Source organism: Bos grunniens, chromosome 4, assembly GCF_055505025.1.
Source record: "Bos grunniens cultivar Pamir isolate PY7600 chromosome 4, Bosgru_T2T1.0, whole genome shotgun sequence".
NCBI classification, from domain to species: Eukaryota; Metazoa; Chordata; class Mammalia; order Artiodactyla; family Bovidae; genus Bos; species Bos grunniens.
The window spans coordinates 16,735,593-16,756,944 of NC_141168.1; the positions used below are offsets into that span (position 1 = coordinate 16,735,593).

General features: G+C 49.6%; 2 protein-coding genes across 16 annotated transcripts in view; one reads left to right on the plus strand and one right to left on the minus strand.

Annotated features, from left to right (window-relative positions):
• The window catches only part of PARP12 (poly(ADP-ribose) polymerase family member 12), a 46,316-nt gene extending 41,763 nt beyond the window's left edge, over nucleotides 1–4,553 (plus strand). For all 14 annotated transcript variants that reach the window (XM_086395267.1, XM_086395268.1, XM_086395281.1 and 11 more), the window contains 3 exons: nucleotides 1,105–1,235; nucleotides 2,107–2,258; nucleotides 3,434–4,553. In XM_086395267.1, coding sequence (XP_086251393.1) covers nucleotides 1,105–1,235; nucleotides 2,107–2,258; nucleotides 3,434–3,759 — 609 coding nt within the window. In that variant the 3' untranslated portion in view covers nucleotides 3,760–4,553. The remainder of the gene's footprint in view (nucleotides 1–1,104; nucleotides 1,236–2,106; nucleotides 2,259–3,433) is intronic.
• A 3,317-nt stretch (nucleotides 4,554–7,870) lies between these two features.
• The window catches only part of TBXAS1 (thromboxane A synthase 1), a 173,368-nt gene continuing 159,886 nt past the window's right edge, over nucleotides 7,871–21,352 (minus strand). For both annotated transcript variants that reach the window (XM_086395283.1, XM_086395284.1), the window contains 4 exons: nucleotides 16,560–16,651; nucleotides 11,892–12,029; nucleotides 9,959–10,121; nucleotides 7,871–8,099 (listed from right to left, as the gene is read on the minus strand). In XM_086395283.1, the coding sequence (XP_086251409.1) occupies nucleotides 8,025–8,099; nucleotides 9,959–10,121; nucleotides 11,892–12,029; nucleotides 16,560–16,651 (468 nt within the window). In that variant the 3' untranslated portion in view covers nucleotides 7,871–8,024. The remainder of the gene's footprint in view (nucleotides 8,100–9,958; nucleotides 10,122–11,891; nucleotides 12,030–16,559; nucleotides 16,652–21,352) is intronic.

Genomic DNA, 21,352 nt, shown 5'->3' on the forward strand with positions numbered 1-21,352 from the left:
GCGCTTATACAGGAGAGGTTGGGGAGGAACATGCTGGTGGATGCGAAATGGATGAGGAAGGAACCCAAGACAGGACACAGGAAGTGTCTCTGGTGGAGGGCGTGCATAGATGTGGGGGTGCAGGAGAGGGAAGTCAGGCCCTGCTGTGGAGTGCCCTGGTCAGGGGGCTGAGCTGTGACAAGTGTGGGAGTCCTTGTCGGGCTCTGGGCTGGGAGGGCAGGCTTGAGGGAGAGGGCATGGTGGCCTCCAGAGAGACTGGAGCAGGGAAACCAGAGTCAGATTGTAGGTTGCAGAGAGCCATGTATGTTCACACAGAGCCCTGATAATTCAGGGTCTGTGGGGGATGAGGTGGTTATTATAAGGCTGCACTTGGGTGGAGGAAAGAATGATGCAGAGAGAATCCCCAGTGATCCTGGAACAGGGTCACTGAGCCCAGCCTCATGGACCTGAAAACAGGTAAGCTGGTTGGGGACCAGACAGCAGGATCAGGGATTTGTGTGTTGTCCCTCTGTGTGACAATCAGGGGCCTCTGTGGGCTCGTCAAGAGTACTTTCCTAGAGCCAGACGCTAGGGTAGGGGCGGGCTTCTCTGGGAGGGAGGGGTGCCCCTGGTCTCACTGAGCTCCTGAGCTGCTGTGTGCCATCCGCCAACCTGGCCTTTCCCTCAGCACGTGTCGTGCATGGCCTGTGGCATCACTGCCTGTGGCAGGGTTTGCCCCTTTTCTGCCAGACATGTGTGTTCCACATCCACTGGCACCAGCTCTGGGTCTCATAGACCCTGTAGTTGGCCCTGAGTGGGGTCGGGAGGAGAGCAGGGACCATGCTTGAACTCCTGGGGTGGTACTGACATAGCAATGCCTGCCTGTCCTTCAGGCTGGCTGGCTTTGTCAGGGAAAGGAGGGAAGTGACCACAGATTGCACACATCCGAGCCTGGAGAGATTGCCCCTTGGAGTTAAGGGGAGTGAGGAAAATGCTCCCCTTTACTCTTGAGACACAGAAAGATGTCTGTGTTTGCTTGTGGTTCTGGCATTCCATGAGCAGCCTTGGGAAGAGAGCTGTATTCTACACTTTGATGATAAGAGTAAAAATGTTTGCCTGTTATAGAGGATCACCGTCCCTTCATCCTCAGAAGAGTTTCAGAAGGTCTGGAGCCTCTTCACCAGTACAATGCCTCTCTACTCCATTCAGAAGATTGAACGGGTCCAGAACCCCGCCCTCTGGGAAATCTACCAGTGGTGTGTCCAGGGCTCGCTCTTGGTGGGCTGGTCCCTTGTTCCCTCAGACAGCTGCTTCCCAGACATGCCGGTGTGGCAGCGATAATCCGCCGCAGCAGCTGCTGCTTGCCCCAGGCTGCAGGGATCGGGAGCTGCGCCCCTCTTCTGTCCCCCCCTTCACTTGTACAACTCAGTGCCAGCATGTCCCTCCAGAGACAGGGTGGAGTAGGGGGTGGGTGCTGTGGCTTCCCCAGGGACAAAGCCAGCTCTTGCAATAGACACTCTGCCTCCCTGGAGATCAACAGGAGAGGGTCCATAGAAGCCACCCCTCACCCTGGGGAATGTAAAGCTGTTGTCCTGGCAGCCAGAGGGCAGGGGCCTCCTTTTTGTGCCCAAGGGCTGGCATATCCCCGGGCACATGTCCGTGTGAGAATGAAATCTACAGCAGGTCCCCGTGGTGGGCCTGGGGTTCTGCTCCCCTTTCCCCACAAGAGGCTGGAGCAGGGTCATCTGTACTCTGGCCCGGTGATGAGATCAGGGAACTTAGAGGAGAGGGAGGAGGATGCCCCTGCTGTCCAGCATCTTCCAGCTCCCTTGGCTAGGCTCCAGGCGGGAGCAGGATACTGGGAAGAAGCAGCCTGCCTTCTAAGGGCTCGTCTGTCTGCTTTGGGGATTCAAGGAGCCGTGGAGGCCTGGAGCCCAGGAGGGAGGGCTTCTCTCTGCTCTCATCCAGGTCCTACTCTCAGCTTTCCAGGCTCCTGGCCCGTGACTGGAGTCTCATGGCTCTTGGTCTCATGGCATGTCTAATAAGACATGTTTTCTTGGGTTGGGCAGCCTGTGTTTAGTGGCAAGTGCCCTCTGCCTCCAGCATACGTTCCCTTCATGATTCTAGGCAAAAAGAGCAGATGCAGAAGAGAAATGGTGGGAAGATGGTGGACGAAAGGCAGCTGTTCCATGGCACCAGCACTGGTTTAGTTGACGCCATCTGCCAGCAGAACTTTGACTGGCGGGTCAGTGGTCTCCACGGTACTTCCTATGGCAAGGGTAAGCGCCCCTGCTGGCAGAATCATCTTGGCCTCACTGTCCAAGCCCCAGAAACCACCTTAAAACAAATTGACAGAGGGTGTGTGGGGAACCAGCATGGGTTGGACCAGTAGTTCAGACTTGGGGAGGATGGGCTGGGATGTGGGGGACCCAGATGTCAACACCTGACTCTCCCTCCCTGCCGTGTGCAGCCCCAGGCCTGACCCCCTGCTTAGGCTGGGGTTTGGCTTCCCTTGGAGATGGGCCTGCGTCCCTGTGGGGGAGTGGGAAGAGGAGACAGCGCCTCCTTCCCAGCCCCGAGTCAGGTCCCCACCTGTCCACGCTGTTACCTTAGAGTAAAAATCTGAACGCTCAGATACACTCAGGTAAACATGTCACTCTTGCTATAATGTGTTATCTGGTTTTGTCTCTTAGTTATTTTTAAACTTTATTTGAAAATAATTTCTAGCTCACAGGAAAGGTGCAAGAATAATATTTAAAAAACCCTCCCAAATGAATTTTACCAGTTCATCAGCTTTAACACTTCACATTGGATTTATCACCCTGTCTCTTATTTCTGAACCATTTGGAAGTAGGTGGCATGTATCATACCACTTTACCCTTAAACACCTCCTGAGAACAGGAACATTCTCCTCTCCTCTTCAGTGGCTGCTAAATTGAGAGAACCTCATAGTGGTGTGATCTGTAGTCAGCAGCTTCTCGGCCAGGTCTGTGCGTTAGCTTCAGTCTGATGGCTGTGGGGTCAGAGTGCATGGGAGCCGGTGGTAGGTCGTAAATCTGAATGTGCAGGCAGCAGCTTCCAACTCAGATTCTCATCCATGAATCTATGTACTGGGCGGCGGGTGTCTGCAGCGTGTTCTGTGGGTGGGGTCTTGGTCTTTTTCCACACTAACCCTGCGAAGTTGGGGCACAGCCCCATTTTATGGCTCAGGAAGCTGACATTCTGGGAGAGGAAGTCAGTAGTGAGGGGCCCAGAGACCTTTAGAGTTGGAGTGACAGATCTTACTTGAAAGGAGTTTTCCGTCTCAGAGTTTCATGATCCCTCTGAAGCCCTTCATGAGGAAGAAGCTGTACAAACCGGGGGCGTAGGGAGGGTAGAGGCTGTAGGTCTTGCCCTGTTGGCAGGAGGTGGGCTCGCATTTTCCGGCCACAGGCTCACCCTGGTGTCCTTGCAGGGAGCTACTTTGCCCGGGACGCTGCGTACTCCCACCACTATAGCAAAACCGACAGCAACACCCACACCATGTTCTTGGCTCGGGTTCTGGTGGGCGAGTTTGTCCGAGGCAGCACCGCCTACGTCCGCCCCCCGATCAAGGAGGCCCAAGGCAACATCCTGTACGACAGCTGCGTGAACAGCATGTCGGAACCCTCCATCTTCGTGATCTTCGAGAAGCACCAGGCCTACCCGGAGTACGTCATCCAGTACACCGCCTCCACCAAGCCCCCAGCCGCCACCCCCACCTTCTTCTCCTTGGCTTCTTTCTTCAGCGGCCGGCAGTGAGCACCCCGATGGTTTTATGCCTTTCTGGCTTATCTTACTTGAAATAGCTGTTTAGGGAAAGTTTTTTTTTTTTTAAAGAAAAAGAACTTTTAATGAACTGTTCATTTAACATTGACTTGGTGATGAAGTTACGAAGACTCTTAATCTCTGGCTGATGATATTTTGACTTTTAAATCACTTTTGGACTGGCCAGTAATGATGGTAGGCGAATCCATTATTGCTTTTTACTTGGGTGTTAAAGTTTTATTTTTTACTCGTTGTTGACTTTGCTGCAGATTGGCATCAGGCACAGAGTTCCCAGACACTATTTTATGGATTAGTTTTAATTTGCAACAATTTCTGTCTCTTCAGTGGTTTGACATTTCAGGGTCTTTGTGGCACCTGGATTTGTTTTTGTCAGAATGACACAGTAGCCATTGGTACGGAAAGTCCTGGGTTGTGGGCCTGGCATGGCACAGTCATCGTGTCCGTTGCAGTGTGTCTAATCCGGGCAGCATTTCTGCTGCTTCTCCTGGGCTTCTGGCCTTGAAATTGGCCCATGTTAGACCAGTGGCTAGACCAGTTGTTAGACCAGTGGTTACTGAGTAGTGTCATTGAGTCCCTGTTGGTTTCCCTTAGTCGTGGCAGATGACAGGAATGAGTGGCTCCCCCAGGACCTGGCCTGGCGTGTGAATGCCTGTCCCTGCCTCTGCACAGAACACCCTCTGAATAAGGCTTTTATGTCCGCATGAGGTCTGAATACCTGTGCTGCAGTGTCACAGCAGAGTCTGAGAATAAAAAAATTACTTATCTGACATGGGTGACAGCTGTGGTTCATTTTTCAGTGTCTGTTTATTGGGCGTCTGTAGGGTAAGTCACGTTTCTGGGTGTCAGGATAAAACAGAGCCCCTGTTTCTGGCCTCGAGGAGGGCTGTGCTTGGTTTTATCATGAAGGTGATAAGGCTGAAGCTTCACAGCCCCTCATTCACTGGGACTGCTTCTACAGCCCTCAGGGGAACCACTGCTTTGAAAGTTACATATTTGTTTCTTTTCCTTTCCCTCAACTCAGATTTCAAGCCCCACAAAACCCAGATCCACTATTGTACACTGTGTTCTGGACATGGAGTGGATGTTCTGTGTCTGCTGCACACACAGCGGTTGGTAGGGTCTCTGGGGGTGAAGGGGCTGGCAGGATGGCTCCACCTCTTGAGGCCCTCCACCCACTCCTGGGTGGCTATGCCTGCTGGCCTCGGTTCAGTCCTCAGCAAGGTGTCTTCCCTTCCCCTGCACCCTTCCTTTCCATCCCCCAGCCTACTGATACAGTGTGTCCAGTTTCCACATGATGCCTCTGCCTGCTGTTCTCAGATCTGAGACTGCTAGGAGCTGAGTGGTGGGAAGCAGCAGGAGTGGCTTCGTTGGGGGAATGGGTGAGGAGAACAGCAGGAGGTGATCAAATGCTCCAGAAAAGTCAAGTGAACTGTGGAGTCTGCCAAGGCCTCTACCCTTGCTGACCTTTGAGAAAGCGCATTGCCACCTACCTGGACTGGACATTGAGGAAAGGGCTGGGGTCCATGAAGCTGGATTGTGGGTGGGAGTGGAGGGCAGCTATTCCTGCGGGCATGGAAGGGGAGTCGGCATTGTGATAGGAAGAAGTCAAAAAGACCTCTCAGAATTCCCATGCAAAGAGGTAGTGGGATGCAGAGCATGCGTATGTGTGTGTGAGACAGAGAGACTGACAACAAATAGTCATGAGGCTGGCAGCTTATATTCTAAGAGGCCAGACAGAGAAGGGAACTCTGCAGACGGGGCACTTTGGGGGAAGCATGGGGTGCTGGGGGTGGGAGACAGGAAGAAAAAACAGCAGAAGCTGAAATCACAGCGGTGGACACCTGGAGGCTCTCCTGCAACAGCCTGCACTTCCTACTGGAGGCTCAGCCTCGGTACCACATCCTTGCAGATTCTTGCTCTGTTACCTATACAGCATCAGCCCTATGATGCTGCTCAGGTGTTGCACAGAGGAGGGGGCTGTGATCTAGGTTAGCGTCCTCATTTTATATATGAGGAAAAGGCACAGAGGCAGATCTGAGATTCAGTTTGCGAGTGTTTGTTACATTTGAACTTCTCAGCAACACAATAATTACTGTTAATAACTTCAGCTCTGAATTTTGATTCTTTGATCAAAATAATGATAGGATGGGGACCTCCCTGGTGGTTCAGTGGTTAAGAATCTGCCTGCCAATGCAAGGGCCACGGGTTTGATCCCTGATCCAGGAAGATCCCACATGCCTCTGAGCAACTAAGCCTGCGTGTCGTAACTACTGAGCCTGTGCTCTGGAACAAGAGAAGCCCATGTGCTGCAATGATGAGTAACTCCCCACTCACTGCAACTAAAGAAAGCCCACAGCACACACAGCTACAAAGACCTAGCATAGCCAGAAACAGAAAATTATAATGCTCTTTTTAAAATTTTGGAGTATAGTTGCAGAGGAGCCAGAGATCAAATTGCCAACATCTGTTAGATCACAGGAAAAGCAAGAGAGTTCCAGAAAAACATCAAACATCTATTGACTATGCTAAAGTCTTTGACTGTGTGGATCACAACAAACTGGATAACTCTTAAAGAGATGGGAATGCCAGACCACTTGAATCTGCCTCCTGAGAAATTTGTATGCAGGTCAGGAAGCAACAGTTAGAACTGGACATGGAACAACAGACTGGTTCCAAATTGGGAAAGGAGTATGTCAAGGCTATATATTGTTACCCTGCTTATTTAACTTATATGCATAGTACATCATGTGAAATGCTGGGTTGGAGGAAGCACAAGCTGGAATCAAGATTGCCGGGAGAAATATCAATAACCTCAGATGTGCAGATGACACACCCTTATGGCAGAAAGCAAAGAGGAATTAAAGAGCCTCTTGATGAAGGTGAAAGAAGAGTGAAAAAGCTGGCTTAAAACTCAACGTTAAAAAAATCTAAGATCATGGCATTTGGTCCCATCACTTCATGGCAAATAGATGGGGGAAAATGGAAAGAAACAGTGGCAGACTTTTATTTTTTTGGGTTCCAAAATGACTGCAGATGGTGACTGCAGCCATGAAATTAAAAGACGCTCCTTGGAAGAAAAGCTATGACAAACCTAGACGGCATATTAAAAAGCAGAGACGTGACTTTGCCAGCAAAGGTCTGTATAGTCAAAGCTATGGTTTTTCCAGTAGTCATGTATGGATGTGAGAGTTGGACCATAAAGAAAGCTAAGCACTGAAGAATTGATGCTTTTGAACCGTGATGTTGGAGAAGACTCTTGAGAGTCCCTTGGACTGCAAGGAGATCCAAACAGTCCATCCTAAAGGAAATCAGTCCTAAATATTCATTGGAAGGACTGATGCTGAAGCTCTAGTACTTTGGCCACCTGATGCAAAAAGACCCTGATGCTGGGAAAGATTGAGGGCAGGAGGAGAAGGGGATGACAGAGGATGAGATGGTTGGATGGCATCACTGACTCAATGGGCATGAGTTTGAGCAAGCTCCAGGAGATGGTGAAGGACAGAGAAGCCTGGTGTGCTTCAGTCCATGGGGTCACAAAGAGTCAGACACGACTGAGCGACTGATCAGCAACAGTAGTTGCTTTACAATGTTGTGTTAGTTTCTACTGTACAGCAAAATTAATCAGCTATATATATACATATAACCTCTCCCTTTTTAGCTTCCTTCCCATTCAGGTCACCACAGAGCATTAAGATAGGATGTACTTTAAAAGAGAAAGTACATTTTGGCCTCTTATCACTTTTCTGTGCATTGAAACTTAGAATGTTGGTAGTACTCTGCCTAGAAAAAGCATAATAAAGCTCTTGAACCACTTTTAAAGTTGAGCTTCTGGTCAACATTATTCTCTTAAGTTAAACATCACAATGCAGCAGACACTGAAAAGATCCCCGTACTTGGGCCATCAGGACCTCTTGAGCATCTGTGTGTCCCCTACGCTATAGATGCCTTCCATCCGGAGGCCAGAATTTCTTCCAAAACCCCAAGTTCTCAGTCATTTTGTCCAAACTATGTTTTAACTCATTTAGTACCAATCCTTTATTGAGAGGAGGATCTGTTTTTTAAATACCATTAGCAAAGTCAAAACTAAGTGCAATACACATTTATTAAGCATTTAGAAAATGTTACATAAATGACCACTTTTATATTCATAGGCCTGGCATGCTTTCAACTGCTTCGGTGGTGTTTTAACAAAAATCCACATTTCCACACAAGGATTTTCTTTGGATGAGAAGGTGGTGTCAGCGAGAGACGATTCTGATGTAGACGCCATTTTTTGGACCTAGGGCAGATTTGGATTCTAGCTGCAGTGGTACCTAAAATAGAGGAAATTAAGATATCTGTCAGAATTAACCCTATTGACAAGAAAGTTCCCTGGGAATGGGCCTGAGGCAGGTTGTGGGAATTGGGCTGAGGGAGGGCAGGGCTGAGACTGAGCAAAGTGGCCTCCCCAGGGGGACTCTGAGAGGTCGCAGAGCCTCTTGGTGTCTTGGGCCTGGTTTTGGACAGGGACTCACCCCTTTCCTATGTTAATAACGTCCCGCAGAGGAAAGTGAAAGTGAAAGTTGCTCAGTTGTGTCTAACTCATTGCAACCTCATGGACTGTAGCCTGCCAGGCTCCTCTGTCCATGGAATTCTCCAGGCCAGAATACTGGAGTGGGTAGCCATTCCTTTCTCCAGGGGATCTTCCCAACCTAGGGATTGAAGCTAGGTATCGCACCTTGCAGGTGAATTCTTTACCACCTGAGCCACCAGGGAGGTCCCAAAATACTGGAGTGGGTAGCCTGTACCTCCTCAGGGAATTTTCCTGACCTAGGAATCAAACAGGGGTCTCCGCCATTGCAGGTGGATTCTTTACCAGCTGAGCTACCAGGGAATCTCGCAGAGGAGGGGTCCCCCAGTTATCCTTCTAACAAGTCTGCTTGTAAGGTGGGAGCAGAGCACTGCAGATGAAAACATACAGGTTCAGAGAGGCCACCCGACCTGCCCAAGGGCACAGAGTGCAAAGTGGTGAAGAAACCCCAGACCTTCCTCATCTCCTCTCATCTCTCACCCTGGCACCCAGCCAGAAACTGAGTAGGACCCCCTCTCCCTTTCTCAGGGGCTTGGGGAGAGGTCCCTGCTGAAAGTCCGCTGCCATTCAGAAGGCTTTCCTTATATCCAATTTAGGAAAGATGGATGGTGGGATGGAGATTAGGAAGAAAAGCCACAGAATTACTCGAGAAAGGGTATCCTCTACAGCCGCGTGTGAAAGGACTGTTCATGGCTACCATGGGACCTCCAAGGAGAGAAGTGCCACCAGGCCTTAGTGCTGGGGGCAGGCAGGCTTTCCGATCGATGTCTTTGAGTCCTGATGGAAGACCAGTTACAGGCTCAAGAAACAAGACGGTCTAGACTTGTCCTATCCCCTGTGGCAGCCACTAGTGAAAGTGGGTACTGAGTGCTTGAAGTGTGGTTAATGCAAATGAAGGGCTGAATTTTTAATTGTATTGATTTATTACTAACATCGGAGAAGGCAATGGCACCCCACTCCAGTACTCTTGCCTGGAAAATCCCATGGCCGGAGGAGCCTGGTAGGCTGTAGTCCATGGGGTCGCTAAGAGTCGGACACGACTGAGCGACTTCCCTTTCACTTATCACTTTCATGCATTGGAGAAGGAAATGGCAACCCACTCCAGTGTTCTTGCCTGGAGAATCCCAGGGACGGGGGAGCCTGGTGGGCTTCCGTCTATGGGGTCGCACAGAGTCGGACACGACTGAAGCGACTTAGCAGCAGTAGCAGCATTACTAACATAAATAGCCACGTGTGGCTAGTGGCTGTAATACCAGACAGTGCAAGTATGCAGCACACTTGAAACAGGACTTCAAAAAAAGTAACGGTCTGTTGTGGCTGGCAAAGTCGTCAGGGAGGGCTTCCTGGAGGAACTGGGGTGGGGCTAGGAATGGGAGACACCCAGTGAGCAGGACTTCTCAGGGGCTACTTTGGGGTCTGAGGGAACACCAATCTGGATTCGGAGGATGGGATTAGACTGGGGGGTGGGGAAGGGGGAGGGATGGCATTCCGGAAAGGGAAGAGGCCTGAGCAGGCAGGAGGTGCGACGGGTGGAAGGCTCTTGGAGTGGGAAGTTGGGGTGCGGTGGGTACCCCTGCGCCCGGAGCAGCGGGCGGGGCTCACCTGCGTCTCGGGACAGGCTTCGAACCGGAACTTGCGCAGGATGTGGAGCAGCGTCAGCTTGAGCTCCAGGAGCCCCAGCCGCACCCCGAGGCAGCTCCGGGGGCCCGCCCCGAACGGCAGGTACGTGTAGGGCCGCTGGCGTTGTTGCGCCTCCGCCGTGAACCTGCAGGGCAGCATGGTCACGGTGGGCCCGGAACACCGCTGCCCTACACAGGGCTTCACGCTCCTCCTACCAGGCAGATGGGGCCTCAACCCTCCAACCCCCTGCGCCCTGCGCCCCACCCCCCGGGGTCTGCAGGATCGTTTTCTGCTGGACCCGTCAGTCCCCAAGGCTCCGGAGCAGGTGGCCACCCTTCCACATGCTTCAGTCCAGGCTCCACTCCTCCTGTCCTGCCAAGCCCTCCAGGCACTGTTGAATTCAAAGAATCACCGGGAACATCAACTTTGCCCTCTCTGCCTCTCCTTATGAATTCACTGCGTGGTTAATGTGCCCGCAGACTCACTAGAATCCAGGATGAAGGTCTCCAAGAAACCACAGCCCTAGCTTCACCTATGGCTCCAGTTTCCCCAGCAGCCAGAAGGTGACCCTAGCCGGCGGGCATCCACTTCCTAAGCAGAGTCCCTGGGCACCAGCCCCTTCTGACGGCCTTGTCCTACCAGTTTGTCTCTTGATGCCATGATGGGAGCTGTCTCCCTGCCCACATTTGCCGTTCTGGTTCAAGAACGCAACTTGAACCTCTGGGGGTGGCAGTATTTGACTCACTGGAAGCTCTTCTTCAGCTCCAAATGACAGCATTTGCCATACGTGTTCCATGACAGTAACGCTAGGTGACAACCACTATTTTGTAATAGTGGCCAGCTCACTTATTACTGCCTCTGGATCTCCTGGGCCCAAGAATCTTTGACCCACTTTTCACGTTAAGGCACTTTTTGTTTTCAAGTGAAGTCATTCAGTTGTGTCTGACTCCTTTGCGACCCCATGGACTGTAGCCTGCTAGGCTCCTTTGTCCATGGAGTTCTCCAGGCAAGGATACTGGAGTGGATTGCCATTTCCTTCTCCAGGGGATCTTCCCAACCCAGGGATCGAACTCGAGTCTCCTGCACTGTGGGCGGGACTCTTTACTGCCTAAGCCACCAGGGAAGCCCTTTTTGTTTCAAGGCCATTTGTTTTCAAAGGTGATGCTATAAACCCTGCAGCTGCTGTTTATGTGTCTGGATCTCTACTGTAATTCCAGGAGCTGCTGAGCAGCACAGTGTTACTTATCTGGGTCCTACTGCCATTGTTTCCCAGGGACCGGGGTTGTAGAGTCAGGGCTGCATTAACAGGAAGATGGAGCCACTAATGGTGGAAACACAGCTGCCAGCTGGCCAGCCCCTCACTTGCCAGATCAACCAGGAGGCGGCACGCATCCTCTCTCATGAGGAGGAAGTGCAGATGCCTGCTCAGACATTTTAAATTGGGAGTCTGGAAATGAAATTTAGACAATGGACCAAATCCATGCGGGGACGGAAGGGGGTATTCAGGTCTACCATGTTAGCATAGCCAGGCTTCATGAATTCCTGAAGAAATTGTTGATACTCTTGTTTTGGAACAGGCATTCATTTTTTAAAAAGGAAGTGATATCCTGCTACATCGTAATGTGTTTCTGAAAGGTGTCCTGTTTCTTGGTGTGAACAAACAGTGGACACCCACCTCAAAGTGCCTTGTTACTTGCATGCAGTGCTGTGGAAATGGCTAAACCTCTGGATCGTGTTTTGATCTCTTCAAAAATGGTACACTTAGTTCCTTTAGAAATTATGCCTCAAAAACTTCTCTCTGATTGCCGCAGCTTTGGACTTTGGGGGCACTTTACTAAATCTCTGTCTCCTGGCAGCTGCCTCCAATCCTCACACTCACTTCCCCCACCAGCCCTCTTGAAAGGGCAGTACTCACCTCTCGGGGTTGAAGTTCTCGGGGTTCGGCCAGTGCTCGGGGTCGTAGTGCAGAGCGCCCACGGCCGTCTCCAGCACAGCGCCCGCGGGGATGCGCTGGCCCAGCACCTCGCAGTCCTGTGCCGCCACCCGCGTGAACCTGTGGGGACACACGGGTCACCCCCGCCTTGAGGCAGAGACGAGACGAGATGGAGAACGCGGGGGGCGGCTGTGCTGGGGCTCAGGTCTGCAGTGTGGGAGGGGGCTGGCGGATGGGAGGTCCAGCCTTCTTCCTGGGGTGACCCGGACAGGGACCAACCCCACCCCTGCTTTGGCTATTAACCCTACGTTGCTCTGGACCCTGGGGTCTCTAGGTTCATCCATCCCTTCCTTCAGCCTGAAGAACCTGTCTTATGCCTGGTGTTGGGGTGCACGAGGGTCTTGGTATTGGAAGCCGTGCAGGGATTGTCCCCCGGCCACCATGCTTTCTTCTTCCCATTCCCATCGGGGCCACACCCTTGCTTTACCTACAGGAAATTTGGGTTTGCACATTTCTTCCCCTTCATTGTCTGTGTGGCTATGGAGAACTTCTACTAGAGAGGAAAGCATCTTGATCAGATTGTTTCTTTTACCAAATGACAATGGTTTAATACCATTTACGTCTTATTTGAAAAGGCTAGACCATATGTGTCTGCCTATGAACATAATGTTTACGGAAGAATACCTAAACTTCTACCATGACCTCCTGTAAGGGGTGGGTGGCACTAGGGCGGAGGATGGTGGGCGACCGGGGTGGGGGGCCAACTTTTTCTTTGGATCCTTCTGTATTTCTTCATTCTTTTTTTAAGTATAAGCAATTTTATTTTGGTAATATGAATAATTACTTTAAAAATTAAAAATAATTTATGCTGGCTTTTACTTCAGGTTGCAGAACTAGGTTTCCCTAAATATCTCAGAGGAGATAAAGTTATTACACAAATCACTGTTGTACCCCGTTCCTGCTTATAAAAGAAATTAAGAGTAACTCGTGGCTCCTTGCTGCATTTGTCACTCTGTTATCCTGCTGCTAAGTCGCTTCAGTTGTGTCTGACTCTGTGCGACCCCATAGACGGCAGCCACGAGGCTCCCCTGTCCCTGGGATTCTCCAGGCAAGAGCACTGGAGTGGGTTGCCATTGCCTTCTCCAAAGCAGGAAAGTGAAAAGTGAAAGTGAAGTCGCTGAGTCTTATCCGACTCTTAGCGACCCCATGGACTGCGGCCCACCAGGCTCCTCCATCCATGGGATTTTCCAGGCAAGAGTACTAGAGTGGGGTGCCATTGCCTTCTCCGATCTGGCTAGACTAGGCCGCATTTTTTGTTTGTTCAGTTGCTAGGTCATGTCCAACTCTGTGACCCCAAGAACTGCAGCACACCAGGCTTCCCTGTCCTTTCCTGTCTCCCAGAGTTTGCTCAAACTCATGTCCATTGAGTCGGTGATGCCATCCAACCATCTCAACCATCTCGTCCTCTGTTGTCCTCTTTTCCTCCTGCCCTCAGTCTCTCCCAGCATCAGGGTCTTTCCCAATGAGTCAACTCTTTGCATCAGGTGGCCAAAATATTGGTGCTGCATACCAGGCCAGATTCTGCTGAATTATACTGCATAGATTCCTGGATCAACATTAATAATTCTTCAAAGAGAATTGTTACATTTTCCACAAAGGCAATTTTGAGGGTTTATTTTTTAGGAATAAGGGTATCAGTCAAATGTGTCAGTGCTTGGGAAAAGTCAAGCGTTTTTCTGAGATGAAAATAACAAAGTAAAATAAAATTAAAAAGCAAAATTCTATGTTCACCCCCAAATCCTATGCCTGGGCTAAAGCAAACGGGCCTCTTGTCTGCCTCTCTCACTTCTGTTGTTTGATGACAGAAGTCAACAGAATGATGGGGTTTAAACCACCAGTGGAGTACAAGGGCTTGCCTGAGACTGGAGCCGCACTGGGTGGAGGCCATTCGACTCAAATGCTTCTTGCTCTCTACTTCACACCTTGCACGACACCCTGCCTGCAGGGGTACGTGTTTCCACGTCTGCTGTCTCACTGATCCTCCCCACACTTCTGGAGTAGGCAGAGCGGGTGTTGTGTGCCCTCCAAAGGCACAGAAGCCCAGGACAGCCTGGAACTTAACCAGGATCACACAGTAAACTGTTGGCAGGACCGAGACTGTTTTGACTTTCTGTCCAGACTGGCTCTGTCATTAGGGAAACCTGTATCTATTGTTTCTATATAGTGGGAATTTTAACAAATCCATCTAGATACTCTGGGTTCTGTCCTGCCCTCAGGTGAGATCGCAGCATCCTGGTTCCCCAGAACCATGCTTTCACTGACTTCCTTTTGCACTTTGCTTCTTATAAAGGATCAGGATGAGAATTGCCTGCAGAATTTTGGTGCTGAGGAGACTGTGGACTTTGTTGCTCAACATGTCATCTATGCAAGGTCTCATGTGATGAAGGCTTGATTGGCTTTAGATCCAGGAAATGATGTGTCTTTGATCAGTTTCTACACTTTCCTCCCAATAGAGAACAGGATGGTTCAACTCAACCAGTTTTCCTCTCTCCTGGGAGCCTCAGCCACCAAGCCTGACCCCAATTGTCACCATCTCTGGCGTCCCATCAAGGATTCTTTCCTTTGAACAGTCTTTGATCTGTTATATCACTGAATGTCTTATTTTGAATTTCATGTGTATAGCAGCTGCCCACAGTTCCCTTGGAAGGAAGCTGGTATAAATCATTAAAAAACGAAAACAAAAACAAAAAATAGACCGGATGACAGTTTGCTCTGAGGCTCCCAAGGATGTCAGGTAAGGCCTGTGAAATTGGGTCTTTTATTTTGTTTGGCCACTCAGCATGCAGACTGTTAGTTTCCCAACAAGGGGTCGAACCTGTGCCCCCTGCAGTGGAATCGCAGTCTTAACCACTGGACCACCAGGGAAGTCCCGGGATCAGGTCTTAATACTGGTGTCAGCAGAGCAACGAGGCGAGCCCTGGCGTGCCTGTCTGCTCCTGGATCAGGAGACTGAAAGCATGTGTTCTTGAGAAGGATGTGATCTGACTCACACCCTGGGAATTCTCTCTTGGCTCTGGGTCTGAACGTTTTGCACAACATCTACAATCACACTCGCTAGGATATTTTCGGTTTGGGATGTAATTTTGAGATACCTTCACATCATCCACATTTTCTCTTTTTAAAATGGCAAAAGTTACCTCCATATGGTTTATGTGGTACAATGCTTCCTAGAGATGCAGAGTAGAATTTCTAAGTTACATGCTTTGGGTTGCCTCTGTTCCTAGAGCCTGAGCTCTGGCAACGGTTCACTCTCTGAGGGTCTAGAGACCGAAGTTAAGACCCTGTGCTCCATGGGCCACCTCTGAAACTCAGGGTAGTCCTCAGTTAGATCCATTCAGCTTGCCTTCATTGATGAAGCTTGCTTTAATTGTTGCTACACAACAGCCTGCCCGTACTGTAAAGACCAGGCAGCTTCAACAGTAAGATGTTTTTCCAAGTTGTTTTTTTTTTCAGGAACTTGGAGACAGCTGTGTCTAGTTGGAGCTTGAGCCTGTTAAGACTGGTAAAGACCGCTGACGCTCCAACTGGGCATGTGCAAGTGGCTTCTTGCTGACCTTTTGACCTCAGAGGGCTCAAAACTACCTTTTGTTTTGACGCTAAGGCCGCCATATTCTGAACTTGCTTCCCGTGGAGACACCTATAGCTTCCTTGCACCTGCTTAGAACTACAATTGCCTCACCTTTTTCTCATATCCCATCATTACCTTTCCCCGTGCTCCTCAGCTGCCGCTTTATCCCATGAATACCTGGGCCACTTGAAGTGGGGGAGGCAGCCTGGAGATTTGTTCTGTCTCCACGCTTGGCTGCCTTGTGAACGTGTCTGTCCTCTGCTGCAAACCTCAGCATCTCAGCGCTTGGCTTACTGTGCTTGGGGTGAATGAGCCTGGAATTTGGTAGCATCTCATTTAGGGGGAATTTGAAAGAAGCAGAAGACCTGATTCCTGCTCTCAAGGCATTTACAGGTTGGTGTGGCTGGATGCACTTTGGTGAAATGTTGCAGAGCAGTTGAAAAGTGTCCAAAAATATAATATGAGGTAGAGTCAGTGTGCAGAGTGCTGTGGTGGGGAGAGAGCCAGTGGGGAACAGGAGGCTGGCTGAGTCAGACCTCCTGGAGCACTAAGTTCTGGGTGGGAGCTCTGAGGATGGGGTGAGGTGTGGATCGTTGGAGAGAATGAAGGAGCATTCCAGGCCTTGGATGCTCCCCTCTGGACTGTCAACTCCAAAGGCAGATGCTTTATCTGTTTTGGCTGATTTCCCAGCACATGGCATAAAGTAGATGCTTAATAAGTAGCTGGTGAATGAACAGGCCAGGGAAAGAGCAAAAGTCATCTGAGGCTAGGAGGCCAAAGAGATTGGCTTGGGTTGGGGAGGAAGGTTGTGTTAAGAAAACAGCAATGACGCTTTGAAAAGATAGTTAACATATAGGAATATAGGCCAGACATTTACTTCCATGGTGACCGTATGTCCGGCATGGTGTCCAGTGCCCCCGGAGATGACCCCCAATACTCAGACCTTCCCCTCCAGGAGCTTGGGTCCAGCATTCTTCACAACACAGGTGGTGACAGACTGAAGACCTGGGGTGCAGGCTTACCTGAAAGCCGGTGGGTACATCCTCAAGGTCTCTTTAATCACCATGTCCAAGTAGGGCAGACCTTCCTGGAGGCTGCAGTACTCAGGGGCCAGCTGATGGAGGGGTGGTAACAAAGGAGGAGTGCTGAGTTAGATCGAGTCACACAGCTTTCAGTCTTTCCCACTAACTTTAGAGCAGCTTCAGTGCTCGCAAACGCTTACATGGAAACCCCACAAGATGAAACATGATCCCATCCAAATGGCATTAGATTAGCACTCCGCAGAACAGTCTACATATTCTATTACGCTGGTTTCACGGTGCTGCGTGTTACTGAAGACCAGCAGGCCTGGGACTGCGGGGCCTCTGGGTGTCAGATGTATGTTATAAAACAACGGCGGCGGCTGCCCTGCTAGCAATTATGAGAGCGGATGGTGTGGCAGGCTACGTATTGTACACACTCCCTTATGATAAAAAATTATTTTTCATATCAGGATATAGGGAAGTCATTCTGGCTTTATACATGAGTTCACTTGAATTTTACGCTAACTAAAGTAGCCCCTTTGTGGCCTGTCAAACATACACTGTATAACTACTTCAATTATTAAAGAAACCAGCACATTGACTGGGAGTAAAGAATGTCTGTGTTAAAAATAAAGATTAAATGCCTTTCTTCCTGGGAAGCCAACGCTGGTTCTCCTTTGATGATAAGACTCCCTTCCCAGGTGCCAAGGCCATGTTGACTTGCTATGTATGCGCTGGTCTTTTTTTTTTTTTGAAACCTTGAAGAAATGTAACCCTGACTTGTTTAATGTTCTTTGTTCTGATGAGATATAAAACTGGGCTGAAAACCCTACTTCTCCAGAGCAATTTCTCAGAATAATCTGGGAAGTGGGCTTCTGGACTGGTTTGGCTCAAATAAAACTCTTTTCTATTCTTATTAGTGATCATTTATTGATTATTTTTGTCAACACTTGTCCTCTAGCAAATCTCAGGGAGGTTACCACAGGGTAGTAATGGGCACATCATGAAGTTAAAAGACAAATAGTAAAACAGCAAAACAAAAACAACTGCTGTGTCTAAAAAGGATCAGTGGTAACAAAAACTTGAAAAGAAAGATAGCGCTAAGTCATGTCCGACTCTTCCGACCTATGGACTGTAGCCTGCCGGGCTCCTCTGTCCTTGGGATTTTCCAAGCCAGAATATGGGAGTGGGTTGCCATTTCCTTCTCCAGATGATCTTCCCAACCCAGGAATTGAACCCAGGTCTCCAGCATTGCTGGCAGCAAACTGAGCTCTGTGGGAAGCCCCAAAACTCCATGAGCTACAGTAAATCAGTAAGAAAAGAAACTCATCAGAAAAGTGGTCAAGAGAAATGAAGAGGCAACAAGTATGAGTTGCCTTGATGAAAAATACAAATTGATAGCATGAGATTCGGTTTTCACTCATCAGGTTATAAAAAGCTGGAAAATATTGATTAGGGCAAAGATGTGGAGAAGCACAATTCCAGCACCCAGGGTTGGGGAACCCTAACATCCCCTGGATGATTTCCATGGGGTGACACTGTCATTCTCTGCCGTCACCCCGTGATGCGAGGAATGGGTGACAGTGAATTGGTGGGATGTTGAGAAGCTAGGTGTGGGCACCCCTGTGGGTGGGATGAGTTAGGGCAGGGTTACAGGAGTTTGTTAGCTGCTCTGCTAATTGGAGGATATCCGCCCCCTACCTCCCCATTTCTCCCATCCTGTCTGTCCGCTCCCTACAGCGCTTGAGTTAAATTACCTGCTTGATGACAGTCTCATCTTTTTAAATCAGTTGCGGGCATGCCCAGTAGCTAAACTGTGTCCAACTCTGGTCAGACTCTTTGTGACCCCATGGACTGTAGCCCACCAGGCTCCTCTATCCATGGGAATACTGGACTGGGTTACCATTTCCTCCTCCAGGGGATCTTCCTGACACAGGGATCAAACCCACATATCCCATGCCTCCTGCATTGGCAGGTGGGTTCTTTACCACTAGTGCCACCTGGGAAGTCATAAATCAGTTAACGATGTTCAAAGAGAAGTCCTCAATTTGGGAGGACTTTTCTTCTCCTCCTTCTCTTTGGCTTGCTTCTGACTTCTCCTCTCAGGACAGCAGGGGGCAGCACTTGAGGCCATTCTGCAGGCCCCATCTTACCCCTGGGAGCTGCTCACAAGCCTGCAGCTGCCGCCTTGCATGGGATCTAAACCAGTGATTGTAAGACAGAACTCCCTGGATCAGCAACATCAGGGTTGCCTTAGAAACATCTGTCCTTGGGTAGCATCACGCATCAGGACAGAACCAAAACTCTAAGGTAAGGCCAATAGGCTGTCCCCATGAGAGAGGGGACCACGCTGGCAGGAGCAAATGCGTAAGCACTAAATGCTTAGTGTGTGAGGGGCAGACAGGCAGAGTGGAGAGTGATGAGCCAGAACATGTGGAATTCTGAAGTCCATGGTAAATACCTTAGCTGATCTGTTAGAGTATCGCTGTTCAATATAAGGTAGCCATTAGTGCATAAAATACTGCTGAGTGAAAAATGTTCCTGGTGGCTGAGATGGTAAAGAATCTGTCTGCAACAAGGGAGACCCGAGTTGGATCCCTGGGTCGGGAAGATCCCCTGGAGAAGAGAATAGCAAACCACTCCAGTATTCTTGCCTGGAGAATTCCATGGACAGAGGAGCCTGGCGGGCTACAGTCCACAGGATCACAAAGAGTTGAACACGACTGAGTGACCAACATACACACACACACACACACACACACACACACACACACAAAGTCAAGTTGCTGAAAACACGTGCAGCCTAATGTTTACAAATTTGAAAGGCAAAAATGAAAACAGTTGGCTTTCCCAACATTCTCCGTCTTCGTTTCTGGGAACTGTTTATTTAGAAGGTTATCTCCTGACCCCACAATTCCACCTCCATCCCAGGCCACCAGGGCCGGGCCGATAAACACATGACTGGAGAGAGGGGCTCTAATGCTTGGGGTTTAATGCTCTGTGGTTGCCAAGTGGAGATTCTTCTTTAAAAAAAAAAAATTTTTTTTAAATTGTATTTGTCACAATACTGTTTCTATTTTATATTTTGATTTTTTTTTTTTTTTTGGCTGTTGAGGCATGTGGGATCTTAGCTTCCAGACCAGAGATGGAACCCACACCCCCTGCATTGCATGGTGAAGTCTTAACCCTGGACTGCCAGGGGAGTCCCCTGTGGAGAATCTTAATCGTCATATCTTTGAATTTGTGTTTAGGGAGCAGAGTCTGAGGGGATACTGGAGTGAGCAACGGGGCTTGGAGCCTCACCCATGAGGGCTCCCACCTTGGCTTCTTCCCCAGGGCGGGTTCTCAGCTGTCTGCTCTCCTGCCCCTGGTGCCCTGGGCCCAGCCTGGCCACCCCTCTCTGGTTTCCCTTTGACCACCATTGCCCTCCATTCCTCAGGGGCTTAGGCTCAGGTGTGGAGAAGGTAGGCATGGGGTGCATTCACCCTGAAGCATCTTGGAGTGGGCATGGTGTTGGCCATCCCTGCTCTGGGCAGGCAGCACTGTGGCTGTGTGCTGCCCTGGGCAAGCCTCTGCCCACTCCTGGTCTAATACTGCATGTTTCCTGGCACAGAAGTTTAAAGATCTTTGGGGAGTGACAGCCTACTGTGGGTTTGGGGGCTGGATCTGGGAAGGGGGACACCTGGCTCATCTTCCCTAGACCCTGCCCCGGGGTCTAGGGGTGCCATCCTGTAGGTGGGCTTGGTGGCTGGAGGAGGGGCAGAGACCCCAGGCTCCTGACTCTCCCAACTCATCCTGTGCCCCCACACTCTGGGGGAACCTGGCGCACCCCCTCATCTTCCTTCCAATCTTGAGGAGTTTGGTTTGTCTTTATCTCTTCTGGCCCATGAGTCACAAAATACGTTATGTAATTTCAGTGGTTCTGCATGTGAGTTAAATGCTCTGATATTACCATTTAAAAGTGGCATTGCATGATCCAGAGATGAGTGGTAAAATTCACACTGATAATTTAAAATTTAGAGTTTTCTTTACTTAGACTGGTGTTAAATAGAAAATAAAACACACTGTGATAATTTGAGAGATGGGAGAAGAAAGGAAGAGCCTTTCTATGTACTGTTAATGGCACTTTCCCTTGCTTTTTTCCATTTGGCATCAGGTTGGACAAATTACATAGTCAGCCCTGCAGGCCACAGTTGATTGGCTCATGAGTGGGGCTCTGACCTGAAAGTGTCAGCCTGGACTTTTAAAGGACCTAGGCAGAGGAAAAAGGAGTTTTTCTCCAGCAGCTGGAAGCTGAACACAGGTGAGTCATGATCTGTTGGTGGCCATGTACCGCCATGTGGATTAATGAACAGTAAGCACGTTTACCGTGAGAAAGCAGCAATGAATTAGATGTGCGGAGAACCAGAGGCAAAGGACAGGATCCATTTCCTTGTGTCCTGTTTGCCATCTGCTCCTGGCAAGGAGCCCTGCGGGTGGCGTCTCAGTACCCTTCCAGCAAGTTCTCATTTTTGACCTAACTTAGTGACAGCCAAATTCTGTTATCTGCAACGAAAGGAGTCTTAACAAATGCAGACATGTAAAAAGCCAGAACAGAACAGTGGTACTGTTCACCCAAATGTAGAACTATATCTCAAAAAAGAAAAGGAAACCAGATCTAAGAGTAGCATCACTAGCAAGTCCATGGTATTGGTTCCTCAAACAAAAGTGTCTGGCCGGAAGCTGTCAGCACTTGGAAGGGACTTTTTAAGATAGACCAAGGGTAATTTGTATTGTGAGGTCAAGTCTTCATT